Here is a 20,920-nt window from a genome sequence, read left to right as displayed (position 1 = left end):
ATAAATATATATAAATATACATAGTACACATGATATTTAGGTACACACATTTTATAAATACATATAACCTGTTATAGATGCCTTTTAAAAGTGGGTCACTAGGTGACCTAATGTTGTACCACTGTAGTTTACCTCCTTTTATTGTTTTATTCTATTGTTGTATCACCGTAGTTTAACTCATTTTGTTTTTATTTTTGTTTAAACCTTTCCTTGTATTTTATGGTTGTAACTTGGACCTTGAGTCTGTTAATAAATCTAATCTATCTATCTATCTATCTATCTATCTATCTATCTATCTATCTATCTATTATTCACACACACGTTTGTGTCATCTTTGTTAAGCTGACACAGCTGGTAACATATTGTTAACAATGACTAACATACAAATCGGATTCCCAAAAAGTTGGGACACTATATATTAGGAATAAAAACTGAATGCAATTATGTAGAAGTGCCGATTTACGGTCTTTTATTCAGAATGGAACAGAAACATGTCAAAAGTTTAAACAGAGAAAATAAATCATTTTAAGGGAAAATATGTCAATTTTATATTCCATGTCGCCGGGTGCTGAGGACCAGTGTTGTTAATCTTACTTTAAAAAAGTAATTAATTACAGTTACAAATGACTTCTCCCAAAAAGTAATTGCGTTAGTAACTCGGTTACCTGAATGTAAGAAAAAAAAAAAAAAAAAAAAACACACACACAATGTGAAGTTTAAAGGGTTTTTGGGACAACTGGCCCTAGCCCAATTCTTTACCCTAAACTTAACTAGACACAGGGGTATTGCGGATATTGCGATAACTAGATTGACCTTTGCTATGTGTGGAAGTCATTTAATGTTGTGAATCAACCGTTAAAGTTGTTAAAATTGCTCCCGTTATTGCATTAGTTCCCTTCTGTTTATTTTCAACATGTGTAAATTTTACAACTGTTTCATCATTTAAAGATAGATTTAAGTCAAGATTTTGCCGATTTAGGAGCATTTTAGATTAAAAGTTACTTAGGTTCACTAGGAAGGTTATCTACAACAGAGCCCTCCTGAGAAGGCTACTGCTTTAAGATGGCGGCTGTTTACAAACGCATCTAGTTCTTTATTATACATGTTGGTAATGCCGCCGTGTCTGTCATTTGCATCTAATTCTGTATGTATGTGATATCTACCGAAGCATCATGTGGGGGTAGTTTGTAGGTTATCGGCGACAGTCAGGTATTATTGGAGCCACCTAGCATAGTAGCATCACGTTTGCAACGGCGTCACACTCCCTTGCCTCCTTACTCCTGCTCTGCTCTCTCATCTCCGTGAGTCCGTCTTTTTCAGACTTTTCTCGCGTCAGTCAACCAACATCGTAACGCATAGTAATGCACGCCTTTCCCGCCTCAGTAACGGTAACGGCGTTGCCAAGATGAGAAAAGTAACTAATTTGATTACTCACTACTGAAGAAAATAACGCTGTTAGTAACGCCAAGATGGGAAAAGTAATTAATTTGATTACTCACTACTGAAGAAAATAACACCGTTATATTCTAACGCCGTTATTAACAACACTGCTGAGGATCTTATTTTGTTTTTCCCCATCCAAAAACAGTCATTTTGGTCCAAATTTGTCACGCTGGCGCTTTTCCTTCATAAAAGGCATACGCAATGGTAGTACACACGAATGCTCGATGGATAGTTTATGCACTACTACTAGGCTGCTACAACAAGGAAAGTATTCTTTTTCACCTACAGTGTGTATTATTCTGTGTATTATAATGCAAATTCCCGCAGCTAGACGGCGCAATGACACACGAACACATTTAAAACCTAAAAGGTCAAATAAGCCTTGGTTTAATGCCCACTTTTCAAGACACTCAAATAAATTGCACGCGATTATCCAACAGCGTTCTGCCCGGCGGCAGCTCGACAGCAACAACAAACAATAATATGGCTACAATGCAAGCGTGTCCTACCTATTTGAAGTTCTCCTTGAGGTCTAAATCTGCAGCTAACTTTTCTTCGCTGGGCACCAAACTATCATAATAGTTTTCATTTTCGACACAGACTTGAGTTTTAGAAAATGTGGCTGTTTTTGTAAAAAAATAAATTAAAAAAAATCACTAATTCGTTTTTGCGCCATGTTAACGCTTCCTGTCAAGTTAACTTTTTCCTTCCTATACCGCCTTATTCAACATGACTCTATAGCAAGCACGGTGTAGGGTAGTTACCATGTTATTTCAACATATATATTTAATCCCCAAAATTGCATTACACTATTGTTTTAATGTTTTATTTATTGATTTATTTTTAACAACAACAAAAGAATATCAAGACTTTTCTCTCCACCACCAGGGGGTGCTAAAGCACCTTCAGCACACCACTACTCGTGCCACTTCCATAGAGTCAACAAATCTCTGGGACAAGGCCATTTTATTGCAACAGTCTGCAAACATCTGGCGACTGACTAGGCAAGTTTATATAGTTTAGAAATTGGAAAAATGTCCCATTCTTTTCTAAATCAGGCCTCTAACTGTTTAACTGTCTTGCGCCTTTTTCTTTGCCACACCTTACTCTTTATGATACGCCAAATATTCTCTATAGGTAAAAGAGCTGGACTACAGGCTCGCCATTTCAATACCTGGATAGTCTCCCTAAATTCCTACTCAGCTATGATGTTGTAATTAATGCTGCGTGTGCTCTGGCTTTATCATGTTGAAAAATCTAAGGTCTTTTCTGAAAAAGAAAACATCTGGATGGGAACAAAAGTTGTCCTCGAATCTGAATATGTCTTTGAGTATTGCTGGTGCCTTTCCAGAAGTGCAAGCTGCCAATTTCACACCAACACACACAACCCCATACCATTAAAGACGCAGGATTCTGAGCTTACAACTTGCTGTAAAGAATTTCGAATTATGATTTTCCTGACCACAAAACAGCTTCTCACTTTGCTTTACCCTGGCTTAGAGAAAACTCCTGTTTAGAAATCGCTTTTTCTTTGCAGTTGAGTTTCAGATGGCATCAGCTTCACTGACAATGGTTTCTGTGTAGTGCTGAGCCCATTCAGTGATTTCCTTTACGATAACATTCCTGTTTGTGGTGCAGCCCCATTTAAAAGATCACGGAACTTCAGTATGGTTTTTCGGCCTTGACCTTTATGTGTGAATTTTTCCAAGTTTCTCTAAATCTTTGGATGATATTAGAGCTGTCCCGACTAGTTGACATCATCGATGACGTAAATGCGTCCACGAGCACACCATGCCGTCAGCGGTTAATGAAGGGTTAAAAAAAAAAATACATGGAAAGTTGAGAATGGCGGACGCTCGGGATTCAAGCGGGGAAAGCGGCACATAGCCAAAAAAGCGCACCAGAGTGATCAAAGCATGGACTTATTTCAACGAAACAAAGGAGGGTACACTGTCGTGTGCAGTCCTTTCAATGCCAAGCGTGTATACCACGGCAGAAAGTCGGCCGTGAATGAACACCTGAAGCGCCGTCACCCAGGTATAATTTTGGAAGACGACAGGAGAAAATAAGCTGGCGGATCGTAAGTCCATATAACGGCCTTTTTTTTATTGAAGTTGCCTTTATATGGGTCGTACGACAGAGTATTAGGGGCTAATGTCGGGCTAATGTAGCTGAATAAGCAGCTACGTACTTTACATAGCGCGTTGCCACCTCCGTTAAAATCAACAATATTGAAAGCATCTTGTGTTTTAGGAGTGGTTTTACAAATCGTCGTATCAACGTGCATCATTATTATTATTTTTTTTTTTGCGTACTTCACTCCAGTGATACTTGACATTTATTTATCTACTCTTCTGGTGCTCACTCGAATGCTGAGAACAATATAGGCATACAAAAAAAATATATTTTTTTGGAATCCTGTTGGTGAGGTCACAGTGTTCTGAATCAGTTTACATTCCATTCTTTTGCACTAGTTAATGCCATCAGCATTTGACCTCATTGTTTATATGTGATTTATTATTATTTATGTGTTTATTTGTACTTTAAGAATTTGAGTGCTCCAAAGGTTTTTATGAATTAATAATTGTCAACAAAAATTTAATTGCAAGATTAGCAAAAAAAAAAAAGTTCATTAAAAAATTATTAGACTAGTCGACTAATCGTTAAAAAAAGTCTGCAGACTAATTGGGTTAAAAATAATCGTTTGGGACAGCCCTAGATGATATTATGCACTGTAGATGATAATATTAAACTTTTTGGAATTATTTGATGGGAAACAAATTCCTGAATATTGCTCCACTATCTTTCTGCCAACAATGGGGGATATTGGGCATCCTCTACCAATCAGACTTCTGAGAGACACTGCCACTCTGGGAAGCACTTTTTAAAATCAGTCCTGTTGTTAAAATCAGGTGTCTAATTACAGGTCATTTTTCTTCTTGCTGTCCATTGTATGTGCAATTGGCTTTTCCAGCTTCTTATTGCTACCTCTCCTTACCTTTTTAAGATTGACACCATGAAATTTAAATCAACATTTTCCTCCCTAAAATGATATTTTCTCAGTGTAAACTTCTGAGCTGTCATCAATGTTCTATTTTGAGGAATAAAAATTGTAATGTGGCACTTTCACATTGCCTTCAGTTTTTCTTCACAATTTTAATTGTGTCCTATCATTTCAAAAAAAAAAAAAAAAAATCAGATTTGCATATTTTATGTAGAAGCCAAAAGTTACTGTAGAATGCAGCAGAAGAAATACCGCTAAGTTAGAATAAAAATAAAACAAATTACACCAAAAGTGAAGACAAAAATGCTTTAATTCTAGAAATAAATAGAAAACTAACGGTGAGATTATTAAGTACCCACTCCACTGGTTGCCTATATAGAATAAATTATTTAAAAATAAAATAAAATAAAAGGCTACATTATTGTTTTTAAAAGCTTATTGAACCATTAGAAAACACTTTAAGATCGTCTTGAGTGAAAAAAAATCATGTGTCTGTAAGTTGTTTAAGTGTGATATGGCTACATTAGTTCATTAAGAACAAACAAAAATACACAGCAAAATACTCAGAATGTAATTAGAACGCTAACCCTGTACTGTACTTTTTTCCCATAGGTGCACACAAAGTAAACTCAATGTTACATGGAAGCACATTATAACTTGAAAACACATCACCTAACAAATGTTGCCTTCACGTCACTATCAATCTTGTCTCACACTGGGTACATCTTTTGTACCTTAAGCATACTTCACATTCGTTCTGAAACTAATATTTGTGAATAGGGGATACTGTAATTGTTCAATAAGATTTATTGGTTTAGACACTTTCTAAAAGGGTTGCTTTAAAAGGCCAATTTATAATTTAGAAAGAAGACAAATAAAATGGATATAAAAAGTTACCCCACTCATGTTTAAATACCAGGCATTTAAAACATAAAAAGGTAGATAAGTGACCCGTTTTCTACCAATACTCAACAGAGGTTAGGAAAAAAAGACACTTTGGAGGAGTTCTGGGACTATCGACATATGGGGCTCTGTCTGCATCAAGTCAAGGTAAGGATGATTGTATTTTTATTCTCCATAGTTGCAGCAACTTGGTTGCTTAATTAGGGTTGTAGTGATTTCAGACTGGCTGTGAATCGACCAGAGGGATTTGTGGTGCTTTTTGGGTGAGTGCCAGCAGGCCAGCCAAGTATAAATGAGTTGAGAAGCCCTTTTTGTTGATGTTACTGGTTAGTAAAGATATTTTTGATCAATCAAATCTGGTTGTGTAAAATCTTTCTGTGTAAATATGCCACGAGATGAGACATTGTGGACACATGCAGTTAACTGACTAGGGTCTGGTGTGAATGAAGTCCGAAAAGTATGGTGTGTCTTTTTTTTTTTCAATGGAAATTACTAAAATCTGGCATTTGAGATGGGATGTTACTTTTTATATCCACTTACCCGAGTTCTATGTGCAAAGTCCCCAATGGTCTCAAAATCCACTATATACACTCACTTCCACTTTATTAGGTACACCATGCTAGTAACTGGTTGGACCCCCTTTTGCCTTCAGAACTGCCTCAATTCTTTGTGGCATAGATTCAACAAGGTGCTGGAAGCATTCCTCAGAGAGTTTGGTCCATATTGACATGATGGCATCACACAGTTGGTGCAGATTTGTCGGCTGCACATCCATGATGCGAATCTCTCGTTCCACCAAAGATGCTCTATTGGATTGAGATCTGGTGACTGTGGAGGCCATTTGAGTACAGTGAACTCATTGTCATGTTCAAGAAACCAGTCTGAGATGATCCCAGCTTTATGACATGGCGCATTATCCTGCTGAAAGTAGCCATCAGAAGTTGAGTACATTGTGGTCATAAAGGGATGGACATGGTCAGCAACAATACTCAGGTAGGCTGTGGCGTTCCAACGATGCTCAATTGGTACCAAGGGGCCCAAAGAGTGCCAAGAAAATATTCCCCACACCATTACACCACCACCACTAGCCTGAACTGTTGATACAAGGCAGGATGAATCCATGCTTTCATGTTGTTAAGGCCAAATTCTGACCGTACCATCCGAATGTCGCTGTAGAAATCGAGACTCATCAGACCAGGCAACGTTTTTCCAATCTTCTATTGTCCAATTTCGATGAACTTGTGCAAATTGTAGCCTCAGTTTCCTGTTCTTAGCTGAAAGGAGTGGCACCCGGCGTGGTCTTCTGCTGCTGTAGCCCATCTGCCTCAAAGTTTGACGTAATGTGCGTTCAGAGATGCTCTTCTGCCTACCTTGGTTGTAACGGGTGGTTATTTGAGTCACTGTTGCCTTTCTATCAGCTCGAACCAGTCTGGCCATTTTCCTCTGACCTCTGGCATCAACAAGGCATTTCCGCCCAAAGAACTGCCGCTCACTGGATATTTTTTCTTTTTCGGACCATTCTCTGTAAACCATGGAGATGGTTGTGCGTGAAAATCCCAGTAGATCAGCTGTTTCTGAAATACTCAGACCAGCCCTTCTGGCACCAACAACCATGCCATGTTCAAAGTCACTCAAATCACCCCATACTGATGCTCGGTTTGAACTGCAGGAGATTGTCTTAAACCATGTCTACATGCCTAAATGCCCTGAGTTGCCGTAATGTGATTGGCTGATTGGAAATTAAGGGTTAACGAGCTGTTGGACAGGTGTACCTAATAAAGTGGCCGGTGAGTGTATAGCTATGGTCTTAAAATAAAACTCACTATTGATCATGCATTGCTTCAACAACTCACCCTTGGACTTTTTTTCAAATAATATAAATATCAAGTTGGTATTTTACACAAAAATGACTTGTGTATACCCAATGTGTGTGTTTTTGTTTTACACAATTTACATAAGGTATAATCTTTTTTGCAAACAAACAAAACTGTAGTGTCTTTTAAAACCAACAGCAGCGTTGTGCAACTAAATACATTTCTGACGACCAAAACTCTGAACCCAAATGTGATTATATAACATTGAGCTACCACAGCTCTTGTGAGAAATTACTTGTATGAAAAACTGATTTTTATCCTAAACATAATGTAACAATCTTATTTCAGCGAAATCAAATGCATGTAGGTTTCATTCTACTTATATATAAACATTTGATTGAGATGACCTATGAAGACAGAGCAGACACCTGCCACCTGGTAATGCAGTTTTATGCCACCAGTTGTAGAATAAAAAACAAACAAAAAAAAAAACCATAAAATTGTAACAAAACAAACAAACATACGAACAAAGAAAAAGCTAAAGCTACATTGTTGCCCAAGTGCGGTACCTCCAAAACAATGACAATTTAGGAATTGTTCAAAATAATCAATTCAGTGTTACACAGTACGTACAAACCTGAAACAACAGCTGTAGTAATATCTTATATGGTGAAGTGGGCTTCGCCTCGTACTTCACTGATGTGCTATCCTTCAGCAAGGCATTTGAACTCTAAACCTCCCTTGGGCGATAAACAAGTTACCCCCCGCTCTCGTGTCACTCAAGGTGTTGTATGCTGTGCTCAAAATGGTGACGCTTTAAAGCAAAAGTAAAAATGATTGTTCATACCTTACTCCATTATAGGAGAGATTGCACAATAGAGCTGCAAGACTCCACAATTAGTCTCACAGAAGTCCAAAACAGAAATGTGACAATACTGTCAATCTTTAAATGGATTGAGTCCCTTCTGCAAAAAACCAGAGGAACTTCACAGTCGCAACTTCAAATTAAACGGTTCAACTGTAATGAGTTAAATGTCAGAATGAAGCAAAAATGTCATTATTAGATGTAACTACACTTTTAGTCATGTATACTTTTCAAATGATGCATTAACAGCACTGAAATGAATGTGAGTGAAAGGTAGTGAAACAACAAAGCATGCATCGGGTGTGAAATTTCCAATATTGAAGTGTTACGACTAAAGACACGAAGGACATAAGAGACAAAGTGGATGCTATTGATTAATAAAATATGGAATGATGGCACAAAAAAGAACCACATTCTCTTTTGTGACTGTTGATTTAAAAAAAAAAAAAAAACGAGAAATCTGACAAACTATGTCTTACTATGCTTGGTTCCTAATGGCAGCACTGCATCAGAATATTAGTTAGACAGCACTAAAAGGCAAATTTAAAGACCCTGTAATGTGATTTCAGTGATTGGTTCCTAAATATATCTGTTAAACCTCCACAATTTTGGAGCCTTATTTTATATACTAGGAAATTTTTTCAAAACTATTTTATATTTGAGATTAACACCTTTTTTGTGTTGTGTCAAATTTATGAGATGTGTTTTCACTTTACAGGGTCTCTAATGTTACTATTCAAAAGAATGGATCTATTAACATTTTTCTCAAAGCTCCTTACCAATTACTGAGTCTAACCACTTTTTGTATGCCAGGCCAAAGTGTCTCTGCTCTGGGTTACATTGCCTGTCCAGGATAGCGCTAAGAAATGTGGACTCTGAGGACAGGCTGGGGAGGCTTGACAGACGGAGACCCCTTTTCAGACGCTTGCTGTCACGAGGCAAAGCTATGCCATCTACCTCCATAGTGCCTGCTCCCCAATCTTCACGGCTTTGAGCACCTGGCTTCAGTTGGGCTGTGTCACCATTATGGAGGACAGCCTCTCCATTACTGTCGAAGTAGTACAGCTGGTGTTCCCACCTCCATTGGTGCCACAAATAGAAGACATGCCGCCTGGAGTACAGGGGTAGGGGTGTGACAAAATATGGAAATGGTGATATATCATGATACTTTGTATCCCAAAAGGTTATCGATATGCTCCTGTCAAGAATCGAGATATCGTTTTAAAAAGGTGTCAATTAAATTTTATTTTAAAAAAGGCTGCCATTGACGGTACTTGAAGCCCAATCCATTTAGACTGGGAACGTTTGTTCATTCAAAACCAGAGCATTCACAGTCATTCGGTCCAATTTTCGGGGCATTAACAGGTCACTTGCTTTTCATTTTAGGGCATTTACAGGTCATTTCCTGTTGAGTGTGAGTCACTGCCTATTCAGTACTGCCTGTAACGCAAAATAAACAGCAAGTGACCCATAAAATACCCCAAAATTAACAGGAAGTAAGTGAAAATCAACAGGTAAATGACCTTAAATGGCCCAAAATTACTCATTGCCTGGCATTGGCTGCCACCGACGGCCATAGACGTTCAATCCATTTGAAGTGGGAGGGTGGCAGCGAATGAACGAATGTTCTTTCGCTGCCATCCTCCCAGTTCAAATGGATTGGATGTCTACTAGTGATAAACTCATTCCAATTCAAAGCAGAAGCTTGTTTTTCTGTTAATTAGTTTTTTTGTAGAATATCCTAGAATGATTTCCTGACCAACGTATCGAAAATTGTTGTATCGCTATATCGTCAGATCATCGTTATCGTGAGCTTTGTATCGCAAATCGTATCAAGAAGTTCCCCCTCCTATACAGGGGTGTATACATATATATTAAGGGTATAACGGTACATGTAGTTGTATTGAACCGTTTCGGTACGTGATGCTCGGTTCGGAGCGGTGGCGTACCGAAAGAGTTTCTGACGTAAAGTAACCCTTACTTTTCGAGGCTGTGAGTTGATCGGGTTACAGTTTCTTTGTGTAGATTATATTTACTCCGTCTTCTTTATTATAATGAGGACCAACACGGTAGGTCAGTATAACCCAGAAACGTCGACGGCGCGACAACGTGGCCGCCGCGAGAACGCAGTGAAACGCGGGCGTTAAAGTCAATCAGCCAATGCAAACCAGTCGCAGTGCGGCCGCGTGTTAGACGCGTCCCAGAAGCGGCTCAACACGGCAAAGTTTATTATTTGACACGAGACGCGACCGTCCTGCGTCAATATTACTACCGGTAGCTAGGATCGGGCAGACCGGAAGTCACTCGTGTAAAAATACGGTGGATCCGGTCGATTTTCAAACTAACATGCAATCGTAACCCACTTTTTGAGTCCACTAGATCTCTTGAGTGGTAGATCGGGGCACAGTTGACTTGTCTTTGTTGATTTACTGCTGTCTTCTCTGCTATAATAATAACCAACACGGCCCCGTGTTCAATACAAAACCTTCCTACCACAACAAAACAAGTAGGAACTAATATTCACATAGGAACTAACGTTATACAACATAAAATATACAATATAAATGAATACTACATCACATTTGTAAAATATAAACACATAATAAATAATAGCCCATATAAGTAAAATAAACTGAAATGAGCTAAAACACCAGTAATTAAATAATAAGAATTATACACAGATCCTGCTTACACAATTAAATTTATTAATTTCTGTGTGGCGCTTTAACTTGAGAAAATCCACCAATAAAGTTTTTGAAAACCGTTCATAGGAGAAAAAAAATGATACATTGAGGTATTTCATTTGTAAAATACATGTTAAAATCTTTGTCATTGGGATTGTTTTTCTCTTTCGCACAGGACTTCTTTTTTCTTCTTTCTTTCAGAAAGAAAGCTGACCAATACGCGGGGTCTGAAGGGCAAATTGTTGTTGGATTATCTTTAAATACCTGCTACTTTTTGAGCCGAACTCTAGCTTTGTATAGGCCAGTACTTCTCAAATCGTGGGGCGCAGAGCGATGCCAGGGGTGGCGCGAGTGACCTCGGGGAACATGCTTTTTTTTTTTTTTTTTTTTGCCGTACTAGAATAAAGTGTACTTGCACATCCACTCCGTGGGTGGCAGTGGCGCTCTCATTGTCATAGTGCGTGCAGTATTTCTGAAGTAAGCAAGAGCACACGGAAGAGACTCATGCAGAGCTGGACTCACGCAGCGATCCACTGCCTTCTCCAGTTCTCACGTGTCCGGCTGAGAAGTGCCGTTTTTGGCTTGGGATCGTCACGACCACCGCCCTCACCTACGGTTCTCCCTCGGCTGCCGAGAATGCGCTTTTTTTCGGGCCGTTTGCCTTTTGGCTTTGACTTTTAATACAGTGGGAAATGAGGAAAGACCACTGTTTACTGAGTCTAAAAATGATTATAGCGGAGAGTCTGAAGCCAAATCAGTTAAGACGCCACTTAAAGACATTAGACCTCAATCTCATTGATAAGCCGCTTGATTGTTTTTCAGCGAAAACGTGCCGAATATTGCCAATTGTCACAATCGTCCTGCTTTGTCAGTGTTATATCAGTAAACCAGTTAGCACTGTGGTGAATCAGCGAAAATAAAAACTTTCCTTCTGTCCAAAGACACTTCCCCCCCACCCCCTTCTATTCAGTTTTGTTTTTTTCGGTCAAATTTTTTGGCATGTTGTCGTGAAGAGTAAATGTTTCTAATCAATTTGAATTTGTTATTATTTACTGATTTTATTACATTTTATTTTTCAGTATCAAATGGTCAAAAATGTACCTTGAGTGTATTTTTACAGTTTGGATGTGACTTTTTTTTTTTTTTTACTTCAGGCAAATTCGTGCGCGTTACGTCTTTTCTGTTACAAGCAAAACAATGTTAATAAAGTTATACTTTATTATAAGTTGTTCTATGTTACTTTTTTTAATAGAAAAAAAGGACACAATGTTAGGCTGAGGCGTACTTATAATCGTAATATTATAGACAAATGATACTATTTACAGTGGCGGCAGAGAGTTGGGGGGGCGCGAAACATTTACGTCTTCCTTGGGGGGGGCGTAACAGAAAATAATTGAGAAGCACTGGTATAGGCTAATGTTCCTATTGTTGAAAGCACAAAGGTGTGTAATAAACAACTAGCATTTATATTTTGCATTTTGTTTTCTTACTGTACCGAAAATGAACCGAACCATGACCTCAAAACCGAGGTACGTACCGAACCGGGATTTTTGTGTACCATTACACCCCAAATATACATTTATCAAATTGGTTTAGTAAATGATGTACTGTGTTTTATTATAGACAATAAAAACAGTGGTCACCTAGGTTACTCACCTGTGACTCCACAGGGTCTCGTGGCCCGGGAAGGACCGGATCAGGTCTGAGCAAAGTTCCATTTCCTGATAGAAGAGCTCAAACAGTTTTGCTAATTCAAGCTCCTTATCTTCATCCATTGTCTCTATTCCCAACTGTTCACCATTAGCCAGAACATTGATGGAGCGTAAGAGGCAGTTGTTGGGCACTGTCCTGGAATGATGCTGGGGTGAACATTTTCTGCTGGGAGCTGGTGTCAGAGAAAACTCTTCGATCAACTCCTTGAGCAGATATTGGCGGTAGTGAAAGCCGCTGTGGTCTGATACATGCATTGACACCCATTGACGCATGGTGGAAAGCTCATCATGGAAAACCTATGAAGGAACAAAGCACAGGCCGGCCCTTATGAAGAACTGATGATAATCTTTAGATCGGAGGTTTTGCTGGGACAAAAGAGCTGAGGCTTTGAAGTGTGTCCAGAAATGCTGAAAATAATTTATGAATCTCATTTCGTCATATCTCGTTTCCAGAATATATGAATATGAGTGAAAACTAAGCTGATGAATAGTCGTACCTTAGAATTCTATACATCATTTTCACTACTCACCCCAAATCAGAGAGCATTGAGAATGCCACCTGCTATCATACTGAAGTGTCTTCCAAGTGGATATTCTCAAACGCTTACGTTTAAAAAAGCTTATTGTCCTGTAATGCCTGAAAATCATCATCAATTTTCACCAAATTGCGGACATTAAGATGGACTGAAACTCAATTTTAGTCAGCGAGCTGTGTTTACTAACAAGCTCCAAAATGATGCTATGTTCTGAACATGATTATTATGCAAATACCATAGTGCTGCAACGATTAATCAATTAATTCGAGTAAAAAAAGATTTGAATTAAATTTTGCTGCTTCGAGAAATCGTTTATATAAAGTGGCGTTGTAATGGTTTGTTTTGAAAGTGTTTACATTTAGTTTTATTGATTTGGGTGGATACACAGCCCTCTAGCCTCGTTCACATGGCTGAATACAGCTGCTCCCAGTTAAGACCAACATAAGCTAGGTTTTTCTTTGAGCTAATGCTTTTTTTAATGCATTCATAATTTAGTTTAAAGGTATATTTAGCCAATTTTTGTGGGAATAGGCTATGTGTCTGAACCATTTGTTAAGAGCATTGTAAAGAAGAAAAAAAAAGTTTGTATTTTATAGCATTTAAGTTAGTGGAGTTTTGCTATTAAGTTAGCCAATTATGTTATACACTGATCCTTATTTATTTTCTTTTATACGCTTTGAAGTTTAGCACAGGTATTTTAATTTTTTATGTTCCTTATCAGATTACTCGATTATTCAAACTAACTAGTTCATCGATTAATCGACTACTAAAATAATTCATAGCTGCAGCCCTAAAATACCACCAGGCTTACCATTTGTTTGGTGCATAGTACTTTGGATAATTAAACAAGACTGATAAGTGGGCCCTACCTACCTTGATATTGCCTTTGGCCATGTGTTGCAGCACCCAAATGCGGTGGGACCATGCATTGTAGTTGCTGGGATAACTACATGCAGCATCGGAGCAGACCTTTAGCTCTTGGTGAAGCATTTGAGCAAGTTGGTAACTTGATTGCTGGTTCCTTTCTACATCTGCCTGCTCGGTTTCACCCTCCGACTGCTTTCCACTACCATCTGCAGCTGAGTAACGCATCAGGATTTGCTGCAATACCCAGCGTCTGCAAGGAGGGATCAGTTACTAATTAGTATGCAGCAAGTAAATTTTTGGTAAACTCCCATTTACTCATTAATAAGGTAGCCTTACCGATGTATCCAGGTCTCCGGACTCTTCGGGAATTTAGTAAGCGCCAACTTGCCAAGGTATAGATCCTTTTCTGCATTAAGAACTCCACTCTGAATCAACTCCTTCCTGTAAGTAATACATCACAATAGACTTACACCACGCAAGTTCCACTTATCACACAAACCTATACAGTGGTACGATTAAGTATCTGAACCTTTTGGAATTTCTCACATTTCTGCATAAAAATACCATCAAATGTGATCCGATCTTTTTCAAAATCACACAGATGAAAATACTGTGTCTGCTAAAACCACCTAAACATTTATAGGTTTTCATATTTTAATGAGGATGGCATGTAAACAATGGCAGAAGGGGGAAAAAATAAGTGAACCCGCTGCCTAAGGAGACTAAAAGAGTAACTGAAACAATTTTTTACCAAACATTTTAAGTCAGGTGTGTGCCCAATCACTGATGAGTGGTTTAAAGCTGACCTGCCCACTATAAAACACACCTGCTAAGAAATATGTTGATGAGAAGCATTGTCTGATGTGCATCATGGGTCGGTCAAAAGAGCTTACTGAAGACCTGCGATCAAGGATTGTTGATTTGTATGAAGCCGGGAAAGGACACAAAACCATCTCTAAAAGTCTGGATGTTCATCATTCGACAGCCACAGAAGTTGTCGACAAATGGAGAGAGATTGGCACTGTTGCTTCTCTCCCAAGGAGTGGCCATCCACCAAAGATAACACCAAAAGTTCAGCGCAGAATACTCAGACAGGTAAAAAAGAACCCTAGAGTTATGCTGAAGACTTACAGAAATCACTGGTACAGTCCAATTTCTCCGTGCACACATTAACTATATGTAACACTATGGCCAAGAATGGTGTTCATGGGAGGACTCCACAGAGGAAGCCACTGCTGTCTAAAAACATTGTTGCTCGTTTAATGTTCGCAAAAAGGCACTTGGACATTCCACAGAGGTTTTGGCAAAATATTTTGTGGACTGATGAAACCAAAGTTGAACTGTTTGGGAGTAACGCACAACGTCAAGTGTGGAGGAAAAATGGAACAGCTCACCAACATCAACGCCTCATTCCAACCATGAAGTTTGGTGGCTGTTTTGCTTCCTCAAGGCCTGGACAACTTGCAATCATTAAATAAAGCATGAACTCAATGTTTATCAGGATGTTTTGCAGGAAAACCTGAGGCCGTCTGTCAAACAGTTGAAGCTAAGAAGAGGATGGATGCTGCAACAAGACAATGATCCAAAACACAGAAGGAAATCAACTTCAGAATGGTTTCAATAGAACAAAATACACGTTCTGGAGTGGCCAAGTCAAAGTCCAGACTTGAACCCCATTGAGATGCTGTGGCATGACCTAAAGACAACGATTCATGCCAGACATCCCAGGAATCTAACTGAACTACAGCAGTTTTGTAGAGAAGAATGGACCAGGATTAGTCCAGCTTGATGTGCCAGACTGATCTGCAGATACAGGAAGCATCTGTTTAAAGTTATTGCTGCTTATTTTCCTCCTTCTGTTCCTCATTTAAATATGAAAACCTATAAATGTTTGGGTGGTTTTAGTAAAGCAGACACTATTTTTATTAGTGTTATTTTGACAAATAGAGATCACATTTGATGGTGATTTCATGCAGAAATGTGAGAAATTCCAAAAGGTTAAGATACTTTTTCATACCACTGTAGCTGGGCACGTATAACTTGTAGTAGACTTGTGGGATATACATTTTGAAGGGATGTATTTTTTTTCTTGTGTCAACCACCAATCTACTACATTTTATGGGTTAGATAGCAATAATGCAGGTGTGTGCGCGTTCATACAAAAAATGTATTTAAATTTTTTTTTTGCTGTGTCAACATTATACAATTAACATCATAAATGTGGCTCATACAATATAATCGCTTAAAAATGACATCACAAACACAAAACATGAATGTTGTATGCTGTTTTATCTTGACGATGGTGTATTTCCATACCTGACATTCCATGCAGTGGTGAAGTCAGGATTAAGCAACAACAGGGTGGATGTTATATCCACTAGAGCTGAGGGGAAAACAAATATTATCCTTAATACCATATTTCTTCTTTAACAGTGTTTTCGAGCCTTTAGAGTCAAGGCACACATTGGTTTAAATACAGCTTCATGATTTTTTAAAATTTTAATTTCTTCTTCTTTAAATCTGTTCTAGAAAAAAACTATTCTTGACTGAACATTAACTGGGATCAGTTACCTTCCTTATCCAGCCTGTGCTTCCTCTGGCGGTAGAGTAACAGCTTGTTGTGTACATATGGCAGCAAAAATTTGACACACCAGCTTTCAACACCCAATTTGTTCTCCACCACCACGATGGGGCTGCGATTGTATCGTCCCTCCGGGCACGGAATCACACCAAACTCATCACTGGGAAGAAGACAGTAGATTTAGGGCTGTACCTGTTTAATTTGTGGTACTAACACAGGAAACGATCTTTGTATGGTATAATTGTTCTTCTCTATGCCAACTGAAGATGACATATTACATTAAGTGAACAAGTGGCTTGTGTGAACTATTTTAATCGGTAAGAGGCCTGTGGTGCCGAGCATGTGACCAGTGTAAAAATTAACTATTCAGGATGAGTGAAATATTCATACTAACAAGATGCACCATCACATGCATAACGCTGGCCAACAACATTTTTCCCATTTGCATGAGTTTTAACTAATTCCCTACAATTTTTGGTTGTTGATTTCAAATCTGTCGTCAGTTTATGTCTGCATACTATAGTACTAATTCAATCAGCTTTACTGATAATAGTGTTTTTGTTTGTTTGTTTTTAAAACTGATTACGTATTCATATATTTTCATCCAAGAGTCGTTTGATTAAGTATATATTTTTTTTCCTGAGCCGTTGTCAACATTAGCATGTCACAGTTGAGTGATTTTTATATAGACCCTACTCACCTACGTCACAAAATGACGTGTCGCTGTATCCGGCCGCCATATTGTCCGTATTTTTTAGACTTATTCTCATTGTTTTCAATTAGTCGTGCAAGTTATAGAGCAATTCATGGGAGCCCCGGTGTTATCTGACGCTATAAACTCATTGGATGCGTTGCATAAAAGGCGTTATGTGGAAAAGCTTCAGTTTATCCATTCGCCAGATCCATATTTGATGCCTAAATCGATGTTTTTCGACCCGCTGTCTTCGCCGTCTTTGCCTGACATCTGCTAGCTACCCTGATATTTACAACTATCTTGTCCACACAAAATCAGCCTATTCTCACGAAAGTTTGAAAAACTTAAAGAGCTTGGAGGCTTATAAATACTTCGTTGCTGGTTGGGTGAAACAGGTCCTCGTCCACGAAAATTCGGCAGGAATCTATCTTGTGCTCGGGAAGGTGAGTTACGAAATTTTCAATTCAAAATCTTTTGTTCTTGCTAACATCCACTGTCAAGGCTAATGTATTTCATGTAATTTGTCAATGGAGCTAGGGCTTTTAATGTTTATATGGTTTAGCGATAGCACTCTCACTACATACATATGTAATATGTAATAAATATGAAGTGCGATAGCACTACTCCAGATTGTCCCTAGTTGAATTTATTTTTTGGCTTTTGACCTCAATAGTGAAATTGTAGATTAATTGTATGACAACTGTCTTATCATCCCCTTATAATTATATATTTTCAGGTAGTTCATTCACAACGTCTGAGTGTATGTTGTCGGCGATTAGCCTAGCAATGATCTTAATTGTGGTTGTCAGCCCAAAACCCTCTAAATATATATTAAATGCATCTTACCAGATATAAAATGACTACTACATAATCTGTGGTAGTCGTTTGGAGCCCAGTTTTCTCGTCGAATTGCAGCAGTCAATCTCGCTCTCCTCTTCGGGTCTCTCGGAATACGGTAAAACTTCAAGTCTCTCCGTCTATCTTCTCTGTTTTTGCAATCGACCGCCACACACGACTTCACCATTTTGATTATTAATGTTAACGAGCAGAAAAACACGCCATAATAGGAGGAATTTACGAAGCGCTAATGCATTAACATGACGAGTATACGGACAAAATGGCGCGGGGGCGTGGCTGTGACGTCACGTGAGTAGGGTCTATATTGGAGCACTTTGGCAGCAGTGCAGTACAGGACGTCACATTGTCCCTATTGCTGGTCTCTACAGTTGTCTTAAACATGGCTTTTCGTGGTTATTTTTTGCAACATACTGTTTTTAAGTGCAAGCTAAATACCACTTTGTTAAAAACAGTTTTGCAATAATTTTGCATTGCATGAGAAAATCTAATCTTGATTTGTACACACACATACAAAAAAACAACAGGGTTTACAGAGGAAACAACTTAAGGCCAAATTTTAATACAGAACTCCAAAATAAATGATACTTTACATATAATTCATTTTTGATTTAACCACAATGTTAGGGAGGTTAGTCCTATAAGGAACATACATCAAAGTCTTTCAGTGTTTTGGAGCAAGATTTATAAAGACGATGTGATGATTTGTTTGGGCAAGTCATGTACTTTTTCAAAAGCATAAACTCCCAAAGCGTACTTGGTCTCAAACGTAGGAAATTACGTACAATAAAGCCAGATACAGCCTAAGAAAAATACTAAACTTTGCTTGATACGCTCTAACATTCCAGGTTATAGTCCAAGCCCACACAACTGCTTGTTATCAGCGAACATTGAGTCTTAGAACGAAACCGGCACAACTTAAGTCATTAAATATCACAGATAGAAACACTTACATATTAGGGTTCCTCTTAAATGCATTAGTAATGTCTTTAACTACTCTTTGGACCAAGACATCCACCTCTGACTGCGAATCCGCCATTTTAGGTCACTGAATGACGTTGTATGGACTAATGTTTCCGGGTCAAAAATTTAATGACGTCATTTTACGTCGCCTAAACAACTTTAACAAAACAAAAAAGTGGTTCAGTCCAAAAGAAATTTAATCTTTGGCTACAGAGGGATTTATCTATAACTGGTAGATCATTAGTCTCTTAAGTCGAATGTATTTCAAGATTTATATATGCAGCGATGGCGCTTGATGTGTCAAAAGATATTTGTATCAAAATTGACAGAATTTTATTCAACTTTATTTGGAAAAACAAAATACATAAAAAAGAATGTTATGATAAATAGGAGGCTTTGACGCTTTAGATTTTACTTCTTTGAATGCATCGTTTAAAATTAAATGGATTAAATTATATTTGAATAATCCCAACTCAATTTGGAATTTTATCATTACTCATATCTTTAAATCTGTAGGAGGTCTAGACTTTCTGTTAAGGTGTAATTACAACATTTCAAAGTTACCAGTTAAATTAGCCAAATTTCACACTCATCTTCTTATGTCATGGTCAATGATATATAAACACAAATTTTCACCACATAGATATTACATTTGGAACAACCAAGATATACAGTATCGAAATAGATCTTTGTATATTGAAAGATGGGTCAAAAATAACATATTTTTAGTTAGTCAACTATTGAACGAAGATGGTCAACTTTTCACATATCAAGAATTTTGTTTGTCTTATAGTATGGTTGTTACGCCTCGTGATTACTCTGTTGTGTTTGATGCAATACCAGAGGGCTCTCGAAGATTATTACAAAATTCTCCTAAAAGTAGAAATTGTAACGTGCCAATCTTTGATCCAAGGTCTCTGCTTATTGGTTATAAATGTGCACTATTAAGCTCTGAAGCCTCCAACCATTGTTTGAGAGGAGTTATTCAAAAGGAGATAGTTTCCAAACTTGCAGCAATTTCTAATTGGAATCATGTATACGAAAATATTGAATGGAAACATTCTTGGCTTTTGCCTAGAAAATATTTATTAAGAAATAAAGTAAAAGAAATCACACTCAAATTACTTCACAGGTGTTATCCTGTAAAGACGACAATGGTTAAATTTAAAATTAATATTGAGACATTATGTTCTTTTTGAGCAAATGCAGAGGAAACTATTTCCCATTTGTTTTGGGAATGTATTTACTCCCACATCTTTTGGGTTGACCTGAACAATTATATTAATTCCAAAGTTTTGCCATCATTGAAAATTGTTTTTAGACATATTTTGTTTGGCCTATCCAATGTTGAAGAACCAGAAACGGATAAAAGATATGTTGTAAATCTTATTTTAATATTGGAAAAAATTCACATTCACTGTGTAAAATATGCTAATCAAAGACCAAATTTTCATGTTTTTGGGAAAATGTTTTCTTTATATTTGGACGATTTGAGTTACTCTTTGAATCCCAAAGCTATAAGGACCAAAATACTTTGCAAACAGTACGGCTTGTGTTAAAAATGACCCCGACCATTTTATTTATTATTTTGTTGTTGTTGTAAATCTGTTGATTGTTTGTGAATTGTTCGCCCATTATGTGTATGTGTTTTTGTGTAAATAAAGTTTGTTTGAAAAAAAAAAAAAAACCTAATCAAAAAAGTTACATAAAAATACTACTCATTCTTACTAATAAAAAAATATCAGTACTTAGGAATATTACTACATTTACACGAGCGTTTACAAAAATCAGTCTCCATGTTTTCTCTGGTGATGAGCAAGTGGCAACATGGGCAGTAGATGGCACTGTATTATAATACAGTAGTTATTTCTGACCATCCAACTTTTTAAAAATGTACACTTGTTTTATTCATTTGTTATAAACGTTTGCAGGCATGCAGCTGTGAAAGCCCATTCCCGAAAAAAAAAAGGGTTAAAAAAGATTGTTATTTTGACTTTTA

General features: G+C 37.7%; 1 protein-coding gene across 1 annotated transcript; it reads right to left on the bottom strand.

Moving 5' to 3' along the window:
- Positions 1–4,630: 4,630 nt before the first annotated feature.
- Positions 4,631–19,035, bottom strand: ptar1 (protein prenyltransferase alpha subunit repeat containing 1). Its single transcript, XM_057832940.1, has 7 exons — positions 18,912–19,035; positions 16,400–16,569; positions 16,145–16,211; positions 14,165–14,269; positions 13,835–14,078; positions 12,370–12,722; positions 4,631–9,140 (listed from the first exon to the last, which is right to left on the bottom strand). The coding sequence occupies exons 1-7, from the start codon at positions 18,995–18,997 to the stop codon at positions 8,795–8,797; spliced, it is 1,371 nt and encodes a 456-aa protein (XP_057688923.1). The 5' UTR covers positions 18,998–19,035; the 3' UTR covers positions 4,631–8,794.
- Positions 19,036–20,920: the final 1,885 nt, after the last annotated feature.

The sequence above is a fragment of the Corythoichthys intestinalis genome, chromosome 3 (genome assembly GCF_030265065.1).
Source record: "Corythoichthys intestinalis isolate RoL2023-P3 chromosome 3, ASM3026506v1, whole genome shotgun sequence".
Lineage (NCBI taxonomy): Eukaryota > Metazoa > Chordata > Actinopteri > Syngnathiformes > Syngnathidae > Corythoichthys > Corythoichthys intestinalis.
Note: the sequence above shows the minus strand (reverse complement) of the source record. Positions and strands in the feature narration are given on the sequence as shown.